Consider the following 27263-nt stretch of genomic DNA (forward strand, 5'->3'; position numbering starts at 1 on the left):
ATTATGTTTGATATAAAAAAAGCTGCAATTTCTTTTATTTCTTCCAATCAATATGACATGGAAAACTGATGGCATGTGGCCTTTATGTTGTGCACAGGTGAAATGACAGCGTTGCAGTTTGGCTGAACTCAATGTTATTTTGGAATGCAGAATTTGAAGGCACACACTGGCGTATGTTGTTCTGAACATACTTTTGTTTTTCCACATCATAGCAGTTCACATTAATACTGCACATACAGTAGGTTACATCCTAAAATAGATGTGAGCAGTCATCTAAAACAGTGTGAGCTGCAGTTCAGGATTCATGAAAGCCTGCCGTGTGGATGTAGATAAAAGACATAAATAGAAGCAGACAAGGACACACACGGATGTGGAATACCAGCCGATTTGGACATTATCGCTCTACTGAATGCCCGTTATCAGTGGTCATCAGCCTTATATATGTAGGTTAAACAGGGGCCTGCTAAACCTACCAGGAGGTTTAGAAGGAGATTATCATCTGTTAGGAAACAAAACAACTTGAAAAGATCATAATTGCCCTACTTTTCATAATATATCATAGGAGTTTGAGAGAATATGTGAGTGTGTTTGACCCGTCCACAACCTCAACCTTCCGCCTTATGCAGAGTTTTTAGTCTTAATATTTCTTCCCGCCGTTTTAAACCGTACTATGTCGTCTTACTGCGCCGTGGTCGAGAGGTTGAGAGCAAAGAGAATGGGTAATTCAGCTTACCAATAGAATAGGCGAGCAATGCCCTACCCAGCCAACTAGAAGTAAGGGACATTCTGCCTGATATCGTTGGTAGTGATTAGCAACTAACAACAGCCTATCAATCGTCTGTGAAAAATATTTAAATTAAATAAAATTAAAAAAAAGGGTTTTATTGTTCTGGTAAAGGGGCATGTGGCCCTGCTGCTTTGAAATGCTGATTAGAGGACGGAGAGCGTCTGCCACGGGTATAGGAGCATCTGACCCTCCTGCCATGGATAAAAATGAGAGATGGAATCACTGGAATTGCTCCATTCACAACAACACTCCCACTTATTTGCTGCAATTAACTTTAAAAGCCCCCCCCCAACACAAATAAATGAAAACATGAGTGCATCTGAATATGAATGCCACGGAATGCCCTGCTTTGGGCTCTGTAAGCTTGTCTGTATTGGCCTGTGTGTGTGTGTGTGTGTGTGTGTGTGTGCTTGCCATTTGTTATCTGTGTCCCAAAATGGAGGGGGATATTGTGAAAATCTGTGTTCTAGTGAGTGAGCTCTGAGGGGAATCCACCCCAGAGGTTCAAAGAGCAATTAAAAGTCAACGGATCTCTCCAGCAGCCAAGTACTGTAACATTCTCCACCTATTCTCAGAGCCTCATGAACAGGGGTGGAAGGAGTACAGGGGGATGATTGAAGGGGTTCCAGACCATAATTTTCCATGAGTGACGAACTGTGAAATGCAACAAAAGCCCCCATTACCGGAAGAGGGATTTGAAGCCCACAGAGCAATAGAAAGAAAAGGGGTAAAAACGGCTTTGTCGAATAAAACACATAAGAGAAAGGGAACAAAATGTATGTGTAATAGCATGGTTCATATTATTCACAGGTCTTCAGATCCAATGTGCTGAAAGTATTTAACAATGAGACAATGTGATATTTCTGGGTGACTTGTAGTCAATAGCAAGAGCCTTTAAGATATTCAGAGGCTAAATCTGAGCTATGAGACATCATTCCTCCCTTGACTTATATTCAATACTAATTTTCTGGGAATTCATCTGTTCATGTCGGTATCTGGAAACCAAATCTGAATATAAGTGAAACGTAATGTGTTTGTTTCCCAAAATTAAACATTAGCCCTTCTCCTATTGATGTTCATGCGAAAGTATATTTTCCAAGTGGCACTTTTACAGTCTATCATATAGTTTTACATATAAATACAGTAGGGGAATAACAGAGGTTTTGATTTCTGCAGCTTCCCCAAGCTTTCCCCTCCATACTTTATGGCAAAGGAGGAAATGTTTTTCTCCAAACTTTTTAAAAAAACAAACGTCAACTGAAAACCCTGTGGGAAGCTGGAGTCAAGGAGGCCCCCTGTTATCTTGTTATGGCAGCGTAAACGGTGAGGCAACACTGAGCGCCTTGATGGAGCCCAGATAGACGAGTCACACACTCGCACAACATCACAGCAGCACCTGATGTTGTCTGCATACCAACTTTTCAACAACTTCACATTTACCAAACTTTTCTCCCTGGAAGTAAACATTTTCTCCTGTTTGCACTTTTTTGAAACAATACTCTCTCATTTCCATTCATATTTACCAGAGATATTCAGATATTGTTTTTGCCTCGGGAACCATCACCTTATCGTGGTGGAGAGGTTTGTGTGTCCCTGTGGACCTGAGGGCTATGTTGTCTGGAGCCTAGTGCTCCTGGTAGGGTCTCCCATGGCAGAGTGATCTCAGGCGAGGGGCCGGACTAAGAATGGTTCACAAAGACTCTATGGACAAACGAGGAAGAGGAAGAGAGACCCTGCCCGGAGGAAGCCTGCGGCCCCCATCTGGAGCGAGGCCCAGACGGAGGGCTCGCCCGCGAGCGCCTGGTGGCCGGGTTTGCTACGGAGCCCAGACTGGCACAGCCCGAAAAAGTGACGTGGCACCTCCCTCCTCTCCATCCTGTGGGCCCACCACTCGCAGGAGGAACCGCTGGGGCCGGGTGTGCTGCTAGGGTGAGAAGTTCAGCCATCCGCGAGGAACTTGGAGTAGAGCCTTTGCGTTGAAAGGAGCCAGTTGAGGTGGTTCGGGCATCTATTAAGGATGCCCCCTGGGCGCCTCCCTAAGGAGGTGTTCCATGCACGTCCAGCTGGGAGGAGGCCTCGGGGAAGACCTAGGACCAGGTGGAGAGATTATATCTCCACACTGGCCTGGGAACGCCTCGGGATCCCCCAGTTAGAGCTGGCTAATGTGGCCCAGGGAAGGGAAGTTTGGGGTCCCCTGCTAAAGCTGCTGCCCCCGCGACCCGACCCCAGATAAGCGGTTGAAGATGAGATGAGAATACCATTTCCGATACCTGAACTTGCATATCAGCCAGAACACAGTACTGATCTGACACCTGTTGGGGGATTGGTCCAGAGACTTGTTTACTTGCCGATACAGATTAAGGCAGTATCGGAACAACTAACACAATAATGATACAGTGGTGATCATGTTAAAGGTAATGCTACTGTTGGAAAATCGAGTACAAGGCAGCTAAAAGGCATTATGCACTGCAACAACAACATGTGGCACAAAAATTAAAACCCTCCTGGAATGCAATCAGCATCAACAACTAATAAATGTGATGTAAGAATATGTAAGGCTGGATGTTTCCTAACTCAGTCTTACTCAGCAAGGCTGGAACCCCAACATGCCCAAACAGGAAGTGTGGCTTTTTCCTGCCAGCACCTGTTTAATGGACTCCTCTTGAGCCTGGCCTGGGCTGGCTGACAAGTCTGTGTTGGCACCTGAAGACTTGGAAGAACGAGCAGTTGGAGGAAGTAAGAAAATCTAAAAATTCAGACGATGCCCAACCCTCATGCAAAGTTTATGGCACAGGATGGGTCAGAGAGAATATGATGAGATCCTCCCGTGACCGCAGTGTGCATAACCTTCACATTGGGCAGAGAGATAAAGTCTGACAGTTCTGTGCCGAGTTAGACAATATTCAACCTGTTGTTGTGTGTACTTTTAGTGTTTTAGCTAAATATATCAAGTTACAAATTAAACGCTTGTTATGTGTTCAGATCAGGGGACCCGCAGGGGGGCTACACCCCTAAAAAAAAGGGATAACAACTAAAATTTAGAGCAGACTGATCCAGTGTTTGCCAAAAAAAAATTAAGTTTGGAAATTTAGCATGAGTAAGTCATTTAATATCACTACAATGCATGATATTTTCGGCACTGGGGTGCAATGCCTGCCCACAGCGCATCGCCCTAACCCCCTACCATTACAAATCCTAACAAATTTCCTTGCATGTGCGTTGCCCTTATTATTGTGAGCAACACAAGCTTTCCAGATGGTTTCCTATAATAATATTTTGTATAATGTCTGTAGGCCTATTGATCTGTTGTGGCAGGAAGGTTTGCACCGGATTCAGAAAGCCTCTCCAACATGGACAAAACTAGGGCCGACCAATTTGGGAACTTTTGGTCCGATTCCAACTTTAGGAGGGAAAAATCATCTGGTTTCCGATATGAGTAGAAATGAAAACATAACTTTTCAATGTGGATTGTGCACACATATGACAATGCAAAAGCTACTCAGAAGGTTGCTTTACTAAATAAATACTCATTAAAAAATATTTGACAATATGCGTGGATTACATTGTCGACCCATTTTAGAAATGAACAATAAATAAAAAAACAGTTGCTGACCATTAAAGTAAACTAATAAAAATAAAATAAACGGCTATATGAAACCATTTCTAAATCACCCCAATAATCTTTTTTCTCCATTTGATGTTCTTTAAATTATTGTATTTGAGCTGATATTCTAATAAGTCTTGAGAGGGTATCTGTTTGTGTCATGCTTGCACCTATGCTTATACAGGTATGGCCTAATAATGACTACTGAGTACTTTTAGGTTTATTAAGTTTCTGATCCTGTGGCATGATATGTATTATTATTGGTGGTTGCATCACTGGTACTGTGACTGTAGCTTTAGTCTTGTTGAAATGCTATATGGTATTTTATGGCTCCTCAGAAGATGAAAAGTGCTCTACTGATAAATGATAGGAGTTATCTTTCAAGCACAATAATGAAATACACTCCACTGAAATTGAAATTGTTTGTTGAGGCTTGATTTGACTAATTAAATCACATAAAGAGACAGACTTCCCTTGAGCACAGATTAAGATCAGGTGTGAACAATTCAGTCAATTCTCAAACGCTGCCTGTATGTGAATTATGCAGAAATAATAACTCTCGCCTTGTTTTGCATTCCGGATAGCTATCACGAATGAAACAAAGAACAATAATTTATGCTGCAAGCATTAGTGAATTACACACACCCTTCAATTTAGCTTGTTTTGGTTCATATCCTGTGCCTCTGACACACTTTTCAATAAGCCTTTGATTAACTTTGGTCCATCAAAGATAAAAGAAGACACATAAAATGGATCAAGTTGACCCAATCTTCTGATGTTAAACAGTTCTGATGAAGGAGTAATTTGTTTTTCAATGCTGGTTAATTGCTACTACACCTGAATCTGACCTTTTCTTTAAGTCAATCAGCAGTTCTGAAAAAGCCACCTTTGTGCTTGTTTTTGCAGTACAACCTTCTCACAAAAAGGCCAATTTAAACAAGTTTATGAGACAGAATGGAACAGAAAACACCGTAGCCCTGCCAAAAAGCCAGCGTCACTTTTCTCCCTCCTCTAACCCTCGTACTGACTATTGCAATATACAATTAGACATGTTGCTGCTGACAGCGCACTGGTTTCTCAAGGAAATGTCAGCGCAGAGCCTGTTGAGAGATGGCACAGTTTGTGATTGTATTGTGGGTGGGATACGGGGGAGTTCAAACACTTTGTCTGAAACCTCTAATCAGCTTGGGAAAAGGTTAAATTGGTATATTGCCATGTATATCCATGGGGAAGCACCCCTCACATGCGTTTGTTGGCTTGTGGTGCTTGGATGGGTTCTTGGGAGTTATGCTGGTCATGGAAACATATTCTTGAAAGTTATGCTGGTCATAGAGACAGCAAACACATATTGAACATGTTGTGGCTTTAAATTACCATCATGAGAATCACTTGTCTGCTAAGCATGCTAGCCTTTGTCAGGTATAATCTATCACTCAATGCAATGTTATTATTTTTATTGCACTTCACCGTCTCTTACATGCAACACCCTTTAGAAATGTTTTTGTGTGTTTGTTGGAAAGGGATGCGAACAATGCAGCATCTAATGGCAGACAGTACTACAGAAATGTATGATTATTTATTAAGAAAAATTAAACTTGACCAAGAGCAAGTAAAATCAGCAAACAGGCACAGAGTTCTACATCAGGCTGCAAGCCTGTGTGCGAGTAGCACTGCTAGCATCTGAGCCTGAATTAAACTGGAACATACCATCTGCTCAGAGAAGCACAAGGGTGAGGTAAAAAGGTACTATTCTAAAACTTTACAATAACACAAATAAAATGATATTTATATTTTTCTGACATCTAAAGTTGGCTATAAGCACCGGATTGACAGAGTGGCATCTATTGTTTTTGGTTTGTCCTTCACTTGACAGTGCCAGTCACAGCTGAGGGATTATAACGACACACAACTGTTTTCATTATCACTAAATGAGCAGATGATTAGCAGCACCACATGCAGAACGCAGCACACCTCACATCTAATCTTCAACAATGTATTTGTTTTACCCTTTTGCCTGTTACAAAACTACACCACTTAAATAACCACATGTTCTGTTTGTCAACATTGATAACATAACTGTTTAACTAGCAAAACACAGAGATGACATCATTTTATTGTTATGCTCAAATAAAAAAAAAGATTATGTTGGACCTTAAACAGAAGGTAACATCAAGTATGCTATATCATTCTGCAATACTTGCTGTATTTTATTTAGCTCAAAGTATATGGTACCATCCATCAACCACATACACCATACTGTATAGCATCTTCTCTATCACAAAATGGTTTACGGATATGACACAAAACATTACCAAATTCATTATAAGGAACCTCAGTTTAAGTAAAAATAATAAAATAAATGTACACCGCATGCTTGAATATGGCTACCTTTACTGCTCATCCAGCAGTGCTGATGGTTGTTTGTTTTTTTTAACTTAACTTTGTGGCCATTTTGTGTCACTTAGTGGTCATTTTCTGTCTCTGTCGTTGTTTTGTGTCTCTTTGTGGTCATAACGTGTCATTTTGTAGCCATTTCATGTCTCTTCGTGGTCATTTTGCATCTCTTCATCGTTTTACGTCTCTTCATAGTGATTTTGTGTCTCTTCATTGTTGTCTTGCATCTCTTTGTGGTCATTACGTGTTAGCCATGTTGTGTTTCTTTGAGGTCATTTATCTCTTTGTGGTCATTATGTGTCTATTTGTAGTCGTTTTGTGTCTCTTTGTGGTTATTTTGTGTCTTCTCAAGATCACTTTGTGCCTCTTTGTGGTACATTTTTGTCTCTTCGTGGTCACTTTTGTCTCTTTGTGCTTAGTTTGTGTCTCTTTGAGGTCACTTTTGTCTCTGTGTTCATTTTGTGTTTCATGAGGTCATTTATCTCTTTTTGTGGTCATTTTGTGTCCCTTTGTTGTTTTGCGTGTTTGCCTTAAATGTCTCTTAGTCATTCTGCATCTTTTGGGCATCGGCACGTTGGGGGTTGGGCACATCTTATGGCTGCTGCACCATCTTTTTAATAATCTCCTTCGTTTCCTCATTTAGATTTGATTTGCTATGAATTGCACCGGTCTGCTGGGACTCGGGTTTCAGCATTCATCAGCATTTCCCTGTTGTAAATTGATGGCACAAATGGAGACATACAGTACTTTCACAGGAATGCATAAGGACATTGATACACACACCCACATACACAAACACACACACACACACACACACACACACACACACACACACACACACTCCAACATATATCTTTGTGAGGACACTCATTGACATAATGCATCCCTAGTCTCTTAGCGTAACCTTAACCATCACAACTAAATGCCTAACGCCAACCCTTACCCTAACCCTAACGTTAACCTAATTCAGACTTAGTCTTAACCCCAACAGGCTTTTGAAAAAGGGAAGACCAGCCAAGATGTCCTCACTTTCCAAAAATGTCCTGTCTGTAGGGAAATTATTCTTCACAAAGATAATTATACAAGAACACACACACGCATACACACACAAGCATGGTTAGTGCAAATTATGGAGTTATACCTAAAGGAGCTTCTTCTATGTTTAATGCCAATGCAAGGTTATGCTGGTTGTGTGTTGGAGTGTGGGATTAACTGAGTGGATGTTTAAACTTCTGCAGTAGAATAAATTAAACTGATTATTCTCTTGAGAGTGCCTTTATATACAGTATGGTATGAGGGCTATGCATTAGGTTTTGAGAAAAGACAATAATACAGTAAGCTGACCATTTGTTGATTAACAAAAATCAGCTGCAATGGTAACTGATGTTTGAATGAAGTTAAAGCAGCTCACCTGAGTCCTGCTCAAACTCAGTCAGCAACTGGTCAAGGCTCTGCGGCCTGTCCAGGCTTTTAAAGGCCAGTCTGAGTCGAACTGGAGGGGACAGTGATATCTCATATGATGGCAGATTTGTGTGCCAGAGTTCAGTGAATGCCAGCTTATTGCTATCGAAAAGGTCACTGGGCTAGAAGCAGAATAAAAAGCCTTTACTGTGGAGAGTGGTGTGTGTATGAATGTATGTGTGTGTGTGAGAGATGAAGGCCACAACCTGAGGTAACCATGCTCATATAAGCACCATGCCCCGGAGCCGCAGCATCTTCTCTCTCTCTCTCTCTCTCTCTCTCTCTCTCTCTCTCTCTCTCTCTCTCTCTCTCTCTCTCTCTCTCTCTCTCTCTCTCTCTCTCTCTCTCTCTCTCTCTCTCTCTCTCTCTCTCTCTCTCTCTCTCTCTCTCTCTCTCTCTCTCTCTCTCTCTCTCTCTCTCTCTCTCTCTCTCTCTCTCTCTCTCCTCTCATCAAGCCTGGTGTCTGTTACCTTCAGCACTCCAGGAAGCAGCAGACACGAGGCTTTAAACCCACCTCTAGAAGAGCAGAATCAATTACCAGAGGGATGAAATTCTCCGATAACGCGGCCTAATGATAACTGCCCCGAATCTGCAATAATCTGACTGACGATACGAACCACTATTGGCATTGCAGCAGCGTATTGGCAGCCAGAGTAGCTGGAATATCAATGATAATTGTTCTGATGTTGATTTGGAGCAATGTTACTGCCCGGAGTAAACATAAACCAATTGCAGAGAATCAGGCTCCATGGTGAGCGGCGGGGGTCATATTTCACTGATGTTTGTGTGATGTGATGAGTACAATACAGCAGAGAGAGGAAATGGTTATGAGGGAGCTAACCACTGCCTGTTTAATTGAAGCACTCCTATCACACTGACTGCCGGAGACATGAGGGCGACAGCGCGGCGCAAACTCCCACTAATTCAATAAGTGTTCATCAGACTGTTTAAAGGCTGGCAATAATAATAATAAAGTCAGTTACAACAGTGCATCCAGAAATACAACAGCTGCAGTGAAGCATCAGACACGGATGACCGCTGTTCATCCAGGATTCATCCAGTTGATCCACAACACGGTCGCTGCATAGCAAATACCAGACACACTTCAGGTTCAAATGTGGATCAATCGGAGGTCACGGGGCCGCCCAGAGGGAGAACAGAGAGTGACCCCATTTTGACAATGACCTCCCAGATATGGCTTCCTTCCCTCTCAACCATCCCCACCCCATAACCCCCTTTCCCTTCAACCAACCTTGGGTGATCACAGGAGTCAGCATTTTTCAAAAGTGCCTGAGAGATGTTGGGCTAAATAATGTGTCCTATAAATAAAACACATTAGCTACAAAACATGTTGAATTATTCACATTTCAGAGCCTCCATCCCACCCCACGCAAAATATATTAGTTCTTCAGACATCGTATGCTTCGCACATAGTCCTCCAAGTCTCTGTCTCCTCCATGTTCCCTCTGTCTCACTTCTTTCTTGATCATTCTCTCACTGTCTTTGTCATCTGTATTTTGTTAATCCCTCTCCGTTCCTCTGTGTCTCCTCTCAGCTGACTCTCCGCCTATGGTGACTGTCTATTTATACTCCTCAAGTTACTACTTTTCCTGGAACATCTCGCTATTTATCTAAAGAGCTCTTGAAGCTGAGGAGTGCATTTGTTCTGAGAGAATCTTTGATGACTTGGTAACACACGACGGCCCAAAATGGATTCATCATTTAGCGTTAATCCGAGGCGACCAGCTGTGAGTTTCAAAGTGAAAAGAACCCGGAATAAGGAGGAGGGTGCTTTGCTAATTAAATACTCGACCTAATATGCCTCTTTTGCTCATTTTATTTTCACTCCACCAGGAATTTGTGATTTTCATGATTGCAATGTAATTTGCAGAATCAACCACACCACAGGAACCTCAAAGGGTAAAGCAATCAACCAATCACTGCTTTTTAATGTGCTGTTTGACTATGAACTCCCTCTCATCCTACAAAATATCACTTTTAAGTCATTACGATTAAACTAGTGGGCCACAATGTGGATCCCGTCATCAACAAGTTGATCGTTCTTGAGACAGTTAAAAATCGATTAAAATATGTGATGATTCAAATGCTGCTATTTACTTTTGACTTTGTTTGTTGACAGTCAATTTTCAGAACCAACCGGAAGTTGGAGCGAAACTTTGTGCATACACACCGCAGACTGTAAGTACACAAGCAGACTGCAGTGAGATGCGCATCTCTCTCTCTGTGTGTGTGTGTGTGTGTGTGTGTGTGTGTGTGTGTGTGTGTGAACAAGAATGACAAGGAGAAAGAGTGCTATGTGGATATTAACGGAATAATATATTTCAAAATTTCATTGGAAAAAAACAAAAACAAACCTGGAATCAATGCGTGGTGCTCTGTGCGATAGTTACAGGACGTTTCCATCTTCAGTCTGACATTGCCTGCACTTGAACTGATTTCTATGGGAGAGAGGATTGGGGGTCCCCTAACCACTCACAAGAGACTTCCCGTCCAAACCAAATTCAAGTTTAGTGCTATGCTAACTTAAATAGGGGTATAATAATCAAAACTTGTGTCTCTTCTAGACTTTCCAAAATGTTATCACTCTGAATAAGTTTCTGACTTTGAAACGAGTCATTTGGCAGAGATTGCAAGACTCAAAAAATGTATCCACTGTTTTATAGCTGCAACAGTAGTGACCATAGATTCTATGGTAGCAATGGAGTCTGCAACAGAGTCTGCTAAAGAGGAGCACATGAAAACCTTAGTTTCATGTCACAATGTCAGACAGTCTGGAGCCAGGCAAGGTTGGAGGACTTGGTTGACAAGAAAGTGTAACATATTATATCTGGTTTGTGTGGGAACAGGACTAAGAGTCTACAGCAGGGGTGTCAAACTGATCCAGTAAAGGGCCGTGTGGCTGCAGGTTTTCATTCCAACCAAGCAAGAACACACCTGACTCTACTTATTCAATCACCTGAACTGGCTTCACACAGTTGATTTGTTGGATCAGGTGTGTCCTTGCTTGGTTGGAATGAAAACATGCAGCCACACGGCCCTTTACTGGATCAGTTTGACCCCCATGGTCTACAGCATAGTGGCTCCAAATGGCTGCAATTGAGCACAGTGGTGCTCTGAGCTAATTGATAACGTCAGCCTGGTCACAATGCTAACATGCAGGTATGTTTACTATATTAACAATCTTAGTTTAGTTTTTCAGTATACTATCATTTGCTAATTAGCACTAAACACCAAGTAGATTTAATTTAATTTTGAAAATAATTCATTGAGTTTGCAAAGGAGTGTATTGTTATGTAATTGTATTGTTATTGTTTAATTGTCTTTTACACGTTTGAAATTGAGCTGTTAGCAGGAGCACTGATAACCACTTTAGCTGCAGAGACACAAGAGTTGCTCCTCCTACTGCATCTTAAAGTTGATCACAAGGAAATCCGACAGACAGACAAATATCAATTTATCACAGGAAGGTAAATAACCCGAAGGCAACAGTCTCCAGATGGCACTTGATTGCCCAAATATACATTTGAAAAATGAAAAATTACCACAGAGACTAATATTAAATGCAGACAGTGAATATTATTATGTTGGGCTGTGTTTGAATGTCCAACTGTGCTTGAATTAAAAAAAAGAAAAGCAATGAACACTTGCAGCACTGCTTGTGCAAAATGTAGGAAAAATAAAATCCTTGTGTACCGGCACCTTAAATAGTGCTCCACTTAAGTTTTCATACATGCTGTTGTATTTTTAGTCCACCTGCACACTATTTCACCCAGAGATTGTTTGAATTTTTAGGCCGCCCACACATCCAACTGTGCTTAAAGACACACACTGACGCACCAGAGAAGCTGAAATTGCAACGAATGAGGGAACTGTATTTGCATGGGACTCTGATATATGTGGGGAGTGAGATGTGTGTCTTCATTACTAACGTCACATTGTACAGTGTTTCCTGCAAGTAAGCAGTGTAAACAGCACATGAGACAGTGTTTGCAGTGCCCACCGAGAATCAGCTCTCTAAACAGCAGAATGTGACGTCAATGGGCACAAACCTCTATTTCTTAAGCCCCAGCCACGTATCTGAGTCACACAGGCTTTCAAAGTGTCTGTCACGGCTGTGGGGTCAGAACATGCTGATAAACAGACAGATAAAGCTGCCTTAGTAGTGTGTGTGTGTGTGTGTGTGTGTTTGTGTGTGTACATACATTTTAAAAGGAAGATTTTAGGGTTTCTGCACTTTTGCATGTACTCACCAGGGCACAGTATGTTTCCGGAGGGTCTCCACAGGTGATGTTGGGGGGATCCAGAGAGACCTTCAGGTACTGGGTCATGTCTGCTGCCTCTGGCTGGCAGGCCATGTAGTCCCAGGTTAAGCCTTCATCTGAGTAAACCTGGGACTTACACACATCGTAGTGGCCCCATGCTGCAGGGTAGTGCTGCATGGCCGCCTGGCAAACACCAGTCCACAGCGCCTGCAGCATCAACGCTAAATGGAAATGCATGACTGCTCCTCTCTCTCTCTCGAGCTCCCTGTCGAGGAGCTGTATCTCCTACAGAAGCTTTACTAACAAGGGATTCCTCTTCTACTTCCACTCAACTGGAGTGAGGAGGCATGCCAAACTCCCTTCAGGTAGAGCGAGGGCCAGTTTAGAAGTGTTGCTGTTGTTTTTCTTTACTATTTCTGTCTCTTTCAGGTTTCTGGTGTGGTGGAAAGCTATGACGGATGATGAGGTTACCAGCCCATTGAGAAGATAAGAGGAGAGGATGGGGGGAGGGGGGGTGGTGGAGATGAAGGAGGAGGAAGAGGGGGAAAGGCGAGAACGAGATAGCCCTATGACACGCTGATAGGAAGATGAGTGACAGGTCTCCTCAGCTCGCCTGGCTGTCAATCATGGTCCTCTTCCTGTGCGGCGATGTGGCGCTGCAGAGAAACGAGAAACAGAAGAAGGGGTGAATATACATCGCTCTTGGGAGTAGAATTTGACAGCGAGAGAATATTAGCTGGCGCCATGGAACGGATGAAAGGCGTTTGTGTGAACAGAAAGCTGGATCGGTATAAGATACGGCTGCCATGTTGGTGTTTGTCATCAAAACACAGGAAATTAGTGAGTGAGGCCATCGGGGTAAATTGGATCCTGCTGCTCTCACACCAAACCCTCATCTCACTTAGCGGCATGAAGCCTACAGTGTTACATACAGTGTTCACCATCCTCTCACACTCCTCACACTCACACTCACACACCCCTCACACCCTACACTGCATGAGCTGGAAAAAGAGTTTGTTTTAAAAAGATGATGATAAATTGTGTGTTATGCAATCATGGACATCTAGTAATGAAGTTGTTGGTTGTTTTTTTTTACTTTTTATAACAGAATTGAATGTATGAACGAATTTGAATCTACTAGCTCCATTGTGGCACTTCAACTGTCTTTGTAGCATATTACAATTCAATAATATTGTTGAAAGGAGCTCAGCCAAAAGAGATACTCTTTAGCAGTGAATGACTATGGCTGTGTCTGAAATGGTTTACAAAATAAAACGTGGCAACATCAGTTATAGGAAACTACGATACTTGATCGGCTAGTGGTAGCCTAGGAACCAGACAAATCTGCAAGCTCATGTTTTATTTGCTCTGACAGAAGTGTTATCCCGGACGAGCCCCCATTTCCCATCGGCTGGAAATCTGTCAAAAACAGCGAAACACAAACATTATATCTAAAAGGGGGCATGTTCAAGACAGGATTTGGCAAAAGTTATATATACCAACTCATTATGTACAATTTCATCTCTGTGCGCCATAGTCTGTTTACATGTTTCCGTGACTCAGGCTTTATTTTTTTCCCACCCTAATGTGCTGTGATTAGGCATCTACACCGGGCAGACCTGGTCACTTGTCACTTAGTGGTACGTCATGTTATCCCGTTGACAACGCCCATTGGAAAAAGATAATTAAGTCAAAGGTTCAGGAATTTGCATTTGTGATTTGGTGTGCCGATGGCAGGTAAAGTGAATGGATTACCATCACTCATAGCAATGGTCCTCATGGTCCAATGGACCAATGGATGAAGTGATGATGTGGGACTTTTTTTTCAAAATAAAACAACTTAAAGCTGTGGAGTAATTAGTATAGGGACTTCATTTGAAATGATACTGTTGAAGATACAGCAGCATGAGTACACAAAGTTACAGACAGACAGGACATTGATACATGTCATAAAAAAGCATGACTCAAAAAATCATTGATATTTTTCATTAATTAATTAATTATTGTACTTGATTAAATGTACTGAAACCTGCGTTCTGATGATGAAGCAAATTTGTCAGTTTCTAACTATGAGCAACACCTTTCACCTAAAATACAGTCATCTGATCCATAGTTGATATAAAAATATTGATTATAGCAGCTTGAAATTAATAGTTGGTAAATTTCTGTTTTTTTCACATTTGCTGAAACTGTTACTGTATCCCAACAGCCCAATGAAACAGATGAACACTGACAACTAATGTTGCCCTACCACGATCTGTCTGCTCCTAATGGCATCTGCTAGATCCACTGCACCTGACTGAAAAACTATCAGTCTCCGACGCAGTGTCAATGACTGCTCATGAACTGCAATCAAACTGTGAAACTAGACAGCGCTGATCAAATATGAATCAAGATTATATTACTGTATTGCATATTTCTTGCATACAGTGTTTTCAGAAAGGTATTTTAAAGAACTGTTCGGCTGTAAAATGAGAAAGCTTGTCCAACCAGTTGTCGGGTGGGTGGGGCTTGGTTTTGTCCAAACTTTTTCACAAACTTTATACAACCCTATACACTAGCACTTTATGCAAGAAATAGGAAATGTGGTAACAGAATCTTGATTCATATTTGATCAGTGCTGCTTACTTTTACAGTTTGATCAGAGTTCAGAGCAGTCATTGACACTATGTCAGAGACTGCTCAACACTGAGTTGTTGTTTTTCTTTGGCGCGGTGGGATCTAGCAGCTCATGAAGCAGATGCCATTAGGAGCACACAGAGATGGCTCTGGAGCAGACAGGAACAGAGGGTGGAGGTAGAGCTACATGACTTTTTCACCGATTTTCTGTCTCATTGTGTCAGATTTGTGACAGTTTCAGCAAATATGAAAATAAAAACCATCTTTTTATTATTTTAGTTACCGATTTCAGCTTTAATTAATAGAGTGAACAAGTGAAAATAACTTTCTAAAGTGGCCACTCCTACTTGATATAGCCCCACTTAACGTAGGATAAAAACAGTCATGTGTTAACATAAATATCTTGTGACTGGTGCTGCTTTCAAGTTTCTTAAGTGGCAGAGCTGCCCGTAGCAGGAGCTACTGCAGTACATCACATACAGAATCCATTTATGTCTGCCAACCACTGTGAGCTGTGGCCTCACTTTTCCTTTTGCTAAAGTTTGTGTAGCCCATCATCATGCTCGCAAACATATACAGTACTCCTGCTGTCTGTATTTCTCTCCTGCTGCTCCTTCCATTGGCTACAATGTGTAAGTAAAGTCAGAAAGAGCTTCTTTTTTTTTTTTTTAGTAAACATTCTTCTTTTTCTCTTTGACCTTAAAAAGTCTTTTAAATCGGGCTGTAACAACCTGTCTAGCCAGAAACGCAGCAGTGAGCCAGTTGGCCAAGCCCGTGGATACAGGTATGTGGTATGTTTCCCACCTCCAACCAGCAGCATAACTGCAGGTGATTGATGGAGAGAAGAGTCAAGGGTTAGAGACAGGAGGGACGGACTGGTAGACATTTTAGTGCTGCTGCCGAATCAGTCAATCAACATATTTTCCTGCTTCAAACCTGACCAAGCAGCACCCCAACTCAGTTTGGCTACGTTCACACAGAATGCTTTTGACAGTGTGAGCAGCACAAGTCGCATTGAATCTGACATTTTCAAATCAAAATCAGGCCACTTTTAAATGTGCTACTGAATCGGATACGTAGCAGATTTTTTTGAGTGCGATCGCAATCTGAACAGCCAGGTTGCATTTAATGACATTATTCTGACCTGCGCTGCACTGTTTTGTAAATGAATGACAAATAAAGTATATTGACAATAAAAAAAGCGTGCCACAGGCGAGAGCCAGGAACAGAATCAAAACAAACATGGAAGACAGCAGTGAAGCAGGCGGCATTAGTATTTAAATAAAGTCCTACAATACCAATTGCCGTCGCCATGTCCGCTTCCGTAAACACGGTTGTGGCGGGGAGTCATCAATGATCAACTGCGCAAGCGGGTCATTTCCGGAGCGTGAGTTGTTCACACAGCAAATCCATAGACAGGTGTGAACAGCCAAACAGAAAATCGTATTTGAGCAATAAATCGGAATTGTGCATTAAGACCTGCAGTGTGAACATAGCCGAATTGGTTGCAGGTCTTATAATTGCATCAAGAGAATTTTTCGTCTGCATTATTAATAACGCCTCTTTGAAATCCAAAAATCAACTGAGAAGTTCCAGACTGATTCATCTGTAAATTTGATGTGTTGTACCAAAGGATAGTAGATATAGAGCTGCACCTGTGTCACACATTGTCACACTATGCCATTCAGAGTCATTTCAATCTGATGGAATGTAAATCACCATTTTCAGGAGCAGCCATGGTCGGGGGCAAAGGCTCAGTAGCATACAAATATGTCACAAGAAGGAAAAAAATGCCTACCGTAGCTATCATACTGGAAACAACAAAAACTAGGTAAAGGCGAGTCTTCTCGAGAACATGAACACGATACGAATACATATATTTTCTAAAACTGGATGCAAACTGAAAAAGAAATCTTATGGCCTGTGCAATATTTCTAGTGCAAAATAGTGATCTATCACATCACTGGAGCATTATCCACAGTTATGGCTGGAAACAGATTCAATTTTGAACAAGACAGATGGAGAAAGACGATGTAGTCAGCACGCGGAAAAAATACAAGAGCTGGTATTGAGAGTCAGAGGACAGAGGAAGGAGGAAGAAGTTAAGGGGGGGAAGAAATGAGGCACCTCAAATGTAAAATGTAAGAATGTCAATGGGGGATATGTCAGCAGGTGAGGAAGCAGCCAATTATCCAGAGGAACTCTTGGCACCACGCTCCCTGTTCCCATTAAGAGACATAATATTACCGTGTTAAGGGGGAGACTAAAGAGATGGCCGTAAAGTATCTGCATGTGTGTGTGTGTACAAGTGTGTGCCTGCGCTTTATGTGCAACCTCTGGATAAAGGGATGTTGAAGTCACGGGTAATGAGACAACAAGCAGTGGCGAGGCTTCGATAACAAGCAATAGAGATCACAAAAGCAGGGCCATTATCACTCTACCGTCCTGGACACTGCAGCCCCTTCCTTTCATTACTCCCTGCTCATAACCCTCCATCACCCCCAAGGAGAAGAGGTGAGGGAGAGAAAAGGAGAGCAGATGGAGGAAGTATGGATGTGCATTTTAAGTGAGAAAAGGGTTTATTTTAGGGCAGGTTGCTTCCTCCAACCATCGATCAAGGTCCGAGGACATCAAAGGAAGTCTGAAACTCTTCCATGTACAGGAATATATACTGCACCGTAGGCACAGAGCTAGGAGCGCTTACAGTAACAGTGGGAGGTCGCTGGGTGTGAGGGAGCGGGGAGGGGGGGGCGGTGGGGGGGGGCTGCTCGACAAAGTTTTTTGTGTTGAATTTTGGAAAGAAAATAAATCCATATAAAATGCTTACATGTTTTTTCAATGACATTACCTGCAGTGTTGTTCAACTTAAAATATATCAAAAAGTCACATGTAAAAAATGAAGGTTTATAAAAACGTACGTATAAAAAATGAAAGCTGAAATTGTGTGTGTAACAAAAAGGGAAATATCTACTTTTTGGAGATATTTACAACAGAAGAGTTGAGAAAATGAAAATTTTATTCCCTTCTGTGTTTAGGTTTTAAACTATTAGAAATAAAAAAACAACCTTCCACAGACGTGTTTTAAGACCAATAAAAACACATTTTAAATACTAATTAGTGCTGATATCATTTTTCCCACAAAAATGTTTGTCTACTGTGAAAATGCATTTTTATTTTTATTTTTAAAAGCTCAACTACTGGACTTATTACCAATTTAAAAATGTGTCTCAAGTTTCCACATCATACGTGTGTAAGTGGCATATTGGACCATGATGTGATGTGATGTGACAAAATCCTGCTCACACATGCACTTGTTAAGAGGAGATTGAAGGTGAGCACAGAGAAACGCATTAAAAATAAAGATGTTAAAGCAGAAATTTAAAGAAGTAAAGAAGAGGAAACTAAAAGAGGTTTCAAAAACATTTTAAAGATATTTACAAAATGGTTTTAACACTAACATTAACACTAAACTATATATATATAAATATATATAAAGGCCTTCACCGTACACAATAAAGTTCAGCACTAAAGTAGACCCGTTTTAAGGTGTGCACTCTGCTCGACATGACTGGGGACTAAAGGTACCAACCCGCTAGCGCTGCAAGCTGGATTTTATATTTAAACACATGAATCTTTCACAAGGCCTGGTCGACCCAGGAGAGGGATTGTTTGGAACTCTGCTGAGTTCATCCCACCCACCCAAACAGCCACCCGTGAACCCGACCACTCCCCTGCGTCTGGGGCTGAGAAACACCCCTCAGTGTCCGCTTCTATTTCATCCCTGGGGCCACTCGAGCATGACTGAGTGTTTGTCCAAATCACAAGGGAAATGCTACACGCGTGTCCCCAGAGCTGCTCCATACTACTAGTGGGGAGTTACATGTGATTCATCCATATCATCAAAATGAACGGATGAAGGAGCATGTCCCTCCTTTTCCAGCTTTTCTCACTTTAAGCCTAAAAGTAAGTGATTCAACCCTTTCAGTGGCATTTTTATCAAACTGCAAAATCATACCTTTACATTTAAAATGTCAAATTCACATTAAGAGCCAGGAGCCAGTGGTTTCCTCCCTGTCCCAAACTACTTCATCTTCCATCCTTCAATTTTTCAATTCTTCCCCATATTGATCATTTTATTTTTTATTGACCAGTGGTTTGTGTGGGTTCAGCATTTTCTCCTGCTGCTGGCTGTGTGGTGCCAACATTTTCAACTGCTCCAGACTGCATTTTTACTCTTACTTTAATCAAAAAAATGCCCTAACCCAGTCGGGACACCGCAGGAAAGAATTGTCAGGTCATAATCTCACACGAATCACCTACAGTGGCCCACAGGGGGCAGTACCCATCTGCCTGTCTATTTAAAAAAAGGCAACACATTATATTATTATTACGAATGTCCCGAAATTGTAAAAGAAAATGTCCACTTTAGCTCTAAAGGATGTGCTCAGCCCAGGGTAAGGTGGAATAATTACAAGGTTACCACTGATACCCATATATTTTTCCCCTTTCATTTTTAATTTCACGCATTTTATACACTTTATACACTTTCAAGGGCAATTTCTGACCCTGCTTCCGTCCTGTCTCTACCTGCTTTCATCTTTTCCGACTCTTCCTGTTTCATATTCCCCACCAGTGCCTTACTAAAAGTGAAACAGGAGCACAGGAGAGAGCATGCAGGGCAGACAGACAGGAGGGCAGACAGTCAGAAACAGATGAAAGATAAATAAAGATAGAAGCTGGCCCTGCTTCAGAAAAAAAGACCCTCCTGCCTCTCTGTGCTTCACTCACCAGATTTCTCTGTCTGTGATTCCAGGATCCCTTATCTTGCCCATTAAGAACATGCCAATAGGGCTGCTGTCCTCCTGAATAAACATATGGAGAGTGGAGCATGGCCCCACAAACATGACAGCCATGCGCTACAGTGGAATGGCAAGCACGCCTATGATGCATCCCTGGGGCTTGCCTCCGAGTCAGCCCATCACTTAGCGCTATTTTCCACTTCTTAAAACGTCGACGCCTTCAATCGGCAGGCTTATGATCTTTTAATAATGACGACAGGTAGCAAATGGCTGGAGTGCTGACAGCTGGTTAAGTGATTCCACTTTGGGGATGGGTGGGCAGCTTCAGAAGGAATCAAAGCTGTGGCTCTGCTCTATAGTCAAACAGACAAAACTGGTCTGTATTGAGGCGTGTTTTCCACATCTGATATGATAAACGACGACCTGTCTGTGAGAACTGCATACAATAAAAAATGAGCGTAAGAATTTCATTAGCTGAGAGTTTTTAGTTTATCATGTTTCAGGGGCTTTACCACCCACACAAGAAACTGAACGATTTAGGAGCATCACTGAGAAGGCTCTATTAGTGCTGGCTATCAAAAAGCCATGCTTGAACCCTGCTGAGGTAATCATTCCTTTAACGGGATGTGGCTGCATTCTCTCCTTAAATCCAGCGTCTGCTGCAGCCAGACAGGTCAGGCCTCTGAAGGCAAGCAAGTCCCTGACTGCTGAAGACGTGCTCCACTTGCCTCCACCAGCTGCATCTGCCACAATCCTCTATCACTCCCTATGTCCCTTCCTTCACCCCCACCCCCTTGCTGAAGCTGCCACATGCACTCTGTGTGCGTGAGAGCAGCACTTTTGACAGGGTGACTGTGCCGAGGCTTCCCCAAGTCGAGCTGAACACCCTTGGGCGTCAGTTACTCCAGCGCAACATATACAGCAGTGCACAGGGCACCCAATGAGACAGTGAGACAAGATCACGCCTCCGCCATCAAGCCTCCACCCTCCATCCATCTCTCTCTCTCTCCCTTTACCTCTCCTGGCCACCAAGCAAGCTTTCCTTTGCGACACAGGAACACCTTATGCATTATTAAAGACACTTTTCCTAAAAGGCTGCTCGCACATTATTCTGCAACCACAGTGACATGTCTGGATACTCAAAATGTCCACTTTAGCTCTAAAGAATGTGCTCACCCGGGTAGCTCTCTCATGCTGGAAATATAAGCAGGAACAGCCACATGGTTAAAAGCGGCAGCTGCTAACAACCGCACCAAAGATGACTCAGTATTACCTGTCATTCATTTATAGGATGAGTAAAATAATAACAAAGAGTGAAACCACAACAAGTAAGGCCATAAAAGATGACTACTGACTGTGAGTTGCAACTCCAATAGTAACTAATTCAGTTTTCTAAATGCTCAACTTTAAATGCAGTGTATTCATACCCATTCAGTATGCCTTTTAGCCCGTAACCCATCATGTTTTTATGATAACAGTTAAGAGCATGTCCTTAAAAGAATAATTGCTAGGTATTATCCAATACAAGGACAAGATAAAATCATTTGAATCTTCCAGATTATAACTATTATGAATAACATCTTTAGATAATGCACATCCACTGACTTCAGTGTAATAATATCTGCCTTAGGTCCAACCCACAGGGCAAAAAGCACAAAGGAGCATTGGAAACAAGCACATTTACATTAAATGAGAAGCCTAGCATGTGCAAGGAGTGAAGCAATATTGAAAGCATGTACCAATATAAACCTAACTGTAACAGGCTGCAAATACAATGACATAGGCCAATTGGCTGCAGCATGAAACAAATGAATGCGTGACAGGCAACAATTAGGTAATAAGATCCACAAGGGGGCGCCTCTACAAAATGACCTGAAGGCATGCTGTTAAGTTTTGGATGCATTCAAGGTCGCCTCATCTGTAAAAAATAAATAGTTCTTGCTTTGAGTATCTTAGATGCTTAAAAGTTGTTTATGCAGTTAAAAGTAAAATAAGCACCTAATCTGTTCACTACGGGAGACAGATGCAGCAGGGCCAGGGCCAAGAAACTACGACAATAGAAGTGCAGAGTATACACAAAAAACACACAAAAAAGTAAACTCCACAAGCAAAAATAAAAACTTACATTTCTTGTACGGGGTACTCCCTGCCCCCTGCTCTTTAACGTCGTTCAACAAGTTCCGAGCATCAGAATGAACATGAATGAAGAAAGAAGCTCTTTAAGACGCGCTCCTTGACGGGAATGTGATGAGTACGCACGTCAATCTCCGAGGAATCGCTGTGCGCACCATCTCTCACTCTTGTTTGGCGATCGAGTTGGGGGGGGACGATCGAGAGGAGGATTTTCCTGCCACTTCAAAACAAATGACTGATCACCGTCCTGAGGGCTCGGTCAGCACCGCGCCTGGCGTAAACGGAGGAATTTCTGAGCAGGAGCTTCGGTGCCAAAGTGTCCATCATCCTCTCTCCAAGTGTCATTCCATCACGGCGTCAATCTGAGGCACAGTGATGTCCGCAGAAAAGAAAAAGCCCACTTCTGCGAAAGAAACTTTGACCTGCCCGCGTGCGTCCCTCCTGTTTATAATCCCCTCATTTCCAAACAGTCCGGTTTGCGGATCTCTGCGCGAGTCTCGTTCCCACTCCCCGCTCTCTCCTTCTCCCTCGCTATGACTAGGTTTCAGCCACTCAAAGGGGACATGAATCACACCAATGAGACTCGGCGGCCGAGAATATCCGCTCGCATCAACAGATCTTCTTCTGGTCGTTTTCCTGGCACGGCACGGCACGGCGCAGCACCGACCGCCCAGACGGAGATGACGAGGATGATAATGCGCTCCGAGGCTCTATTAGATGAGAAACACACTCAGCTCCCCCACCCCATCCCAACACACCTATGGTTACTCTACCCTTCCCTCTAGCCCGTCTCCACCTCGCCTCCAACCCCCCCCCCCCCCCCCCCCACCCAGACGAATCCACACACACACGCACATCCTTTCACTTTCGGGACCCGTAAGACACTCAGGAGGGAGGAGGATCGCCTGTAGTTGAACCTCTTTTGATGGAGTTCACTCGAGTCGCCTGTTCGCGTTAATTATCAAACAAATGCGCGCGTTAATAGCCTCGAAGGAATTATTGCATCCAGGTAAAACAGAAGGAGGATAATATCTCTGACTCCCAGTTGGCGATTATTTCTGGGCAGCCAACCAACAACATGCTTAAAAATTCTAAGCTATTAAAAGTGTGAATGCATTTGTGTTTCTGTCGCCCGGGATGCCCAACCCGTACTGAACTTGTCGAAATGCCACATCCTACTGCCTAATTCTGTTAATTACTAATCGTTGAGTATCTTATAATACTCTCTAATAATACTATCTTAAGTATCTTATAAATCAAATGTCGTATTTCAAATCATTTGTCACAATTCAAAATGTTGCGGAATTGCTACCCAACAAGTTGTGTAAATAAAAAAAGCAGCGTTTCATGTAGGTTTACCACACATGCATCATTCATTCATTTGTTTTAACTCCAAATATGTGTTAATAGGAGTGTCAATCCAGAACGAAGGCGTCAGTAAAGGTGCCAAATACGGATGATTGGGTATAGGAAATCTAGAAGAAAGAGGGTTTTGCATGTATGATCATTTCACATAAAAACTCACAGATCTGCTGTTATAAACTCACGTGTCTTCGAACTAGAGGCGACGTTGCTTAACATAATTTCTGCATCACCCTACAAGACAACTGCTAATGAGTACAATTGTGTCAATCCTGAGAGCGCACCTTCTTTTCACACTTTAACTGATTACCACAGAGAGTGAAGAAGTGAGGTCATGACACTCGGTTAACCCCCGAGCAAGTTGACAAGCCTCTACAGCTGAATGTGTCGATGCTTACAGTGTGCAGCCTCTGTAGGCCCAGAGAGGCCCTAACCAGCCTCGCATATAACACCCTTCATTCATCAGATAGACAGAGCTCATTGAAAACGTGCGTAAAAAGTATTTTCGTAAGCAGACAAGTGTTTTTTTTAAAGATAAAAAATGGTTATCCTGCGTGTGGGAGAGAAAAAAACAATTGAGTGACAAGGGCGCTGTCTTCGTGTCATCTAATGACAAGTGACCGTGCGTTATTATGTGCACAGAGCATGACGGATTCATTTCAAATGACTTAGATGTGGATATGCAGAGCCCATAACGCCTTGGTTCTGTGCGCTCACAGCGCGTCCATGTGCCCTTTTATAGCATGGTGACTACACACAGGTGAGTTCAGCACAACATTGGAAAAGCACAGCAGTTAAGTCCAAGAAACAAAGCATCTCTTATCTTTACAGTGTCTGGATACTACAATATTTAAGCACCTGATTTATTATCGCGCCAACGTGCCATTTGGATGATTAGTACATTTACGCAAAAACGGCAGAGTATTGTATGAAAGCAGACAAAGAAAACCAGAAAAAGATGTTTTCAAAATAGTCAGCTTACTTTCTCTGATCACGACGCGCAATTTGGCCACCCACTCGCTGCGCGTCGTGGCGAAGCTTCAAAAGTTTACGCGCTCCGGCATTCGGCTGGAGATGAATGAAAAGAACAGAAATCCGCTGCCTGAGCCTCTCACCTTAGTCTTCAGTGGTTCATACCGTCGAGGACAGCCACTCATGTCGCCTGTTGCAGCCAAATAAATCCGCTTTAAAACGGGACATCTTAGCACGGCGCAGGAACGAGAGACTCGCCGTAGAAGCGACCAGTTTGTCTCTGCCGCTCCCGGGGAATGGAGGAGAGCTCCCGGTACCGGCGCAACGTCACTTAGAGCCGGACACACACACGTGGAGACGACAGGAGAAAATCCTACACCAATGCCAAGTGTAACGATTGTTGGTTAAAATGAAGCGGATGGTAGAAATACAATTCCAAGTGGCTCCGTAAAGAGAGAGAGCAGAGTGACCGGACTCACTGCTCTCAGACACAATGAGGAGGACAGGAAGGATGACTTTCACAGCAAGTTTATGTCGTCGCTGGAGCCCGTGAGCCGCAGCTGAGTCCAACCGTGTTCAGAGACATCTCGAACTGCTGCAATTACCCTAGTTTAGAAATCGTCCACTTGAATTTTACCACTGAAACACATTTTACTCTAACAAGTCACTGAGATCCCAGGTAAATCTTATCATCAGCAGCTGCATTAGAGGCAATCATTTATTGGATTGCTCCATGGCATAAAGGGAAATTGCTTTATTTCAAAACACAGAAGGAAAGATAAAGCTCTCAGTGAAGGCTGATGCTGAAATAACTTCCCTGATGTGAACTCCACCTCACAGAGACACAAAGAAGCAACAGGGGTGCACAGATAAGAAGCTGCCATGCTCCTTGATCATACTCTTGGATAGAGTCATTATACAGATGTGAAGCACTTGATCTGACAATAAAGTAGCAATGGTTAAAACTCTCTCTTTCTCTCTCTCTCTATATATATATGAGCCAGATGCTTACTTGTCTCCATTTCTGAGCTGCTCCTGGTGAGAGGGTAGCAGCAAGTTTTGAAAGTCAGAAATCTTAACAGCAAGCCAGATTGATCTGATAATTGGTATTAATCAATAAAGCCAACCAAACCCTGCAAATATAAAATACAAGAACTTGGTCATCCTGGTTTTTGGGCAATTCAGACCTCAGTTAACTCAACTGGAACTTTATTAGTGAAAGAGTGGACAGGTTAAGGATGCAGTACCTCAGCTGTGGAGACAGCTCTTCACTCTGCTGCCTCTCTCTCTCTCTCTCTCTCTCTCTCTCTCTCTCTCTCTCTCTCTCTCTCTCTCTCTCTCTCTCTCTCTCTCTCTCTCTCTCAAACTCTCTCCTCTGTGAGCCCAAGGGCAACTTGCCTTACATGAACCTTTTTTTTCTCATTCTCTCTGACAAGAAAGCAGAGTACACAGCGGAAAGCTACCAAAGAGCACATTTAATTCCCTCTTATTGACGCAATACAATGACACAGTATAATGTGTTCATACACAATACATTTTAGAAGCTCATCTGCAGACTGTTAAGCAGTTTTCTGTCTTTTCTTTAAGAAAAGAAAATCACTAAGCTCAGGCAGACCTCAGGGTTTGAACAGGGGCTTCGTGCATGGAGCGAGGCGCCAATAAAACGTTATCTACACCAGTAGATATCTTGTGTATCTTAACATACTCTTTATGGTCAGACTGAGTCAAAGAAGATATGCGAGAGGTCAAGAATAAACAGAGGATGAGTTTGAATGTGGAGGATTATTCACTCACACACACAAACACACACACACACACACACACACACACACAGGACAACAAGACCGACCATGTGTCTTCAAATCCATCAGTGAACCGTTCAATAGATGGCTCATTACTTGAGAGACCGATAATCACGTGGCCCCATGTTCCGATACCTCACTCCACTCTTGTGTGTTGTTAAGTTTCTTTTTCTCTTTTCATTCTTGTCATATCTCATGATCCTTATTAGAAAATTGATGGGTTAAGCTGTTTTTGCACATCCCTGTCTGGCGGACGCCAGACACAGAGGTATTGGATTTTACGCCTGCCCAATGAAGGGTAATGTTGCCTTCATCCGGAGGAGTGTGTGTGTGTTAGTAGAGGGGGTGGGCAGGTTATTCATGAAGAAATATTGTGTTTAAGCTTGTGCTCAATACACTTTTATGTGGTGAGATACAGCTGTGTCATCAACCTGAATCTGAGAGTGCATGGAGCTGGGACAGACAAATGCAAATTCTGCAAATCTGCAGAACGGACAGTGGTGACTTCTAGTAGTGAAAGAATATCCAGATCTTTCACAACTATGTATAATACTCTTTTATAAGTCCTTCATTCAAATTTTACTGGAGTAAAACAACAGAAGTATTAATATGTTATTTAAGCAAAAGCCCAGGACAGGCGTGGAGAGTTGGGATTATATCACTGCAAAGTGGCGTTGTTCGGCCCGACACACAAAAATGATTTTTGTTTGTGAACAGATTTAGCTCCTACATCTGTGAACATGTAGTGTTAGCTTAAGTTAGAGATAGCACTCTGTTGCCACAGTGTCACAGACAAACTGACCGAGCTGATCGATGTTTCCAATAACAGAGAGCGTTGTTAGAAATAAGGATAACCAATCACTTAATAAATATGTGGTAACATATAAGGATAACCAATCACTTAATAAATATGTGCTAAAATATAAGACTAACCAATCACTTTATAAATATGTGGTAAAATATAAGACTAACCAATCACTTAATAAATATGTGCTAAAATATAAGACTAACCAATCACTTTATAAATATGTTGAAATCTTCTGCAAG

The 27263-nt window shown here is 42.4% G+C and overlaps 1 protein-coding gene across 2 annotated transcripts in view; it reads right to left on the reverse strand.

Moving 5' to 3' along the window:
* ntng1a (netrin g1a) overlaps positions 1-22292 on the reverse strand; it is a 110372-nt gene extending 88080 nt beyond the window's left edge. For both annotated transcript variants that reach the window (XM_083936107.1, XM_083936106.1), the window contains exons 1-2: positions 22073-22292; positions 12518-13185 (exon numbers count right to left, since the gene is read on the reverse strand). In XM_083936107.1, coding sequence (XP_083792233.1) covers positions 12518-12766 — 249 coding nt within the window. In that variant the 5' untranslated portion in view covers positions 12767-13185; positions 22073-22292. The remainder of the gene's footprint in view (positions 1-12517; positions 13186-22072) is intronic.
* Positions 22293-27263: the final 4971 nt, after the last annotated feature.

This window comes from Echiichthys vipera (genome assembly GCF_963691815.1).
Source record: "Echiichthys vipera genome assembly, chromosome: 21".
In the NCBI taxonomy this organism is placed as follows: Eukaryota; Metazoa; Chordata; class Actinopteri; order Perciformes; family Trachinidae; genus Echiichthys; species Echiichthys vipera.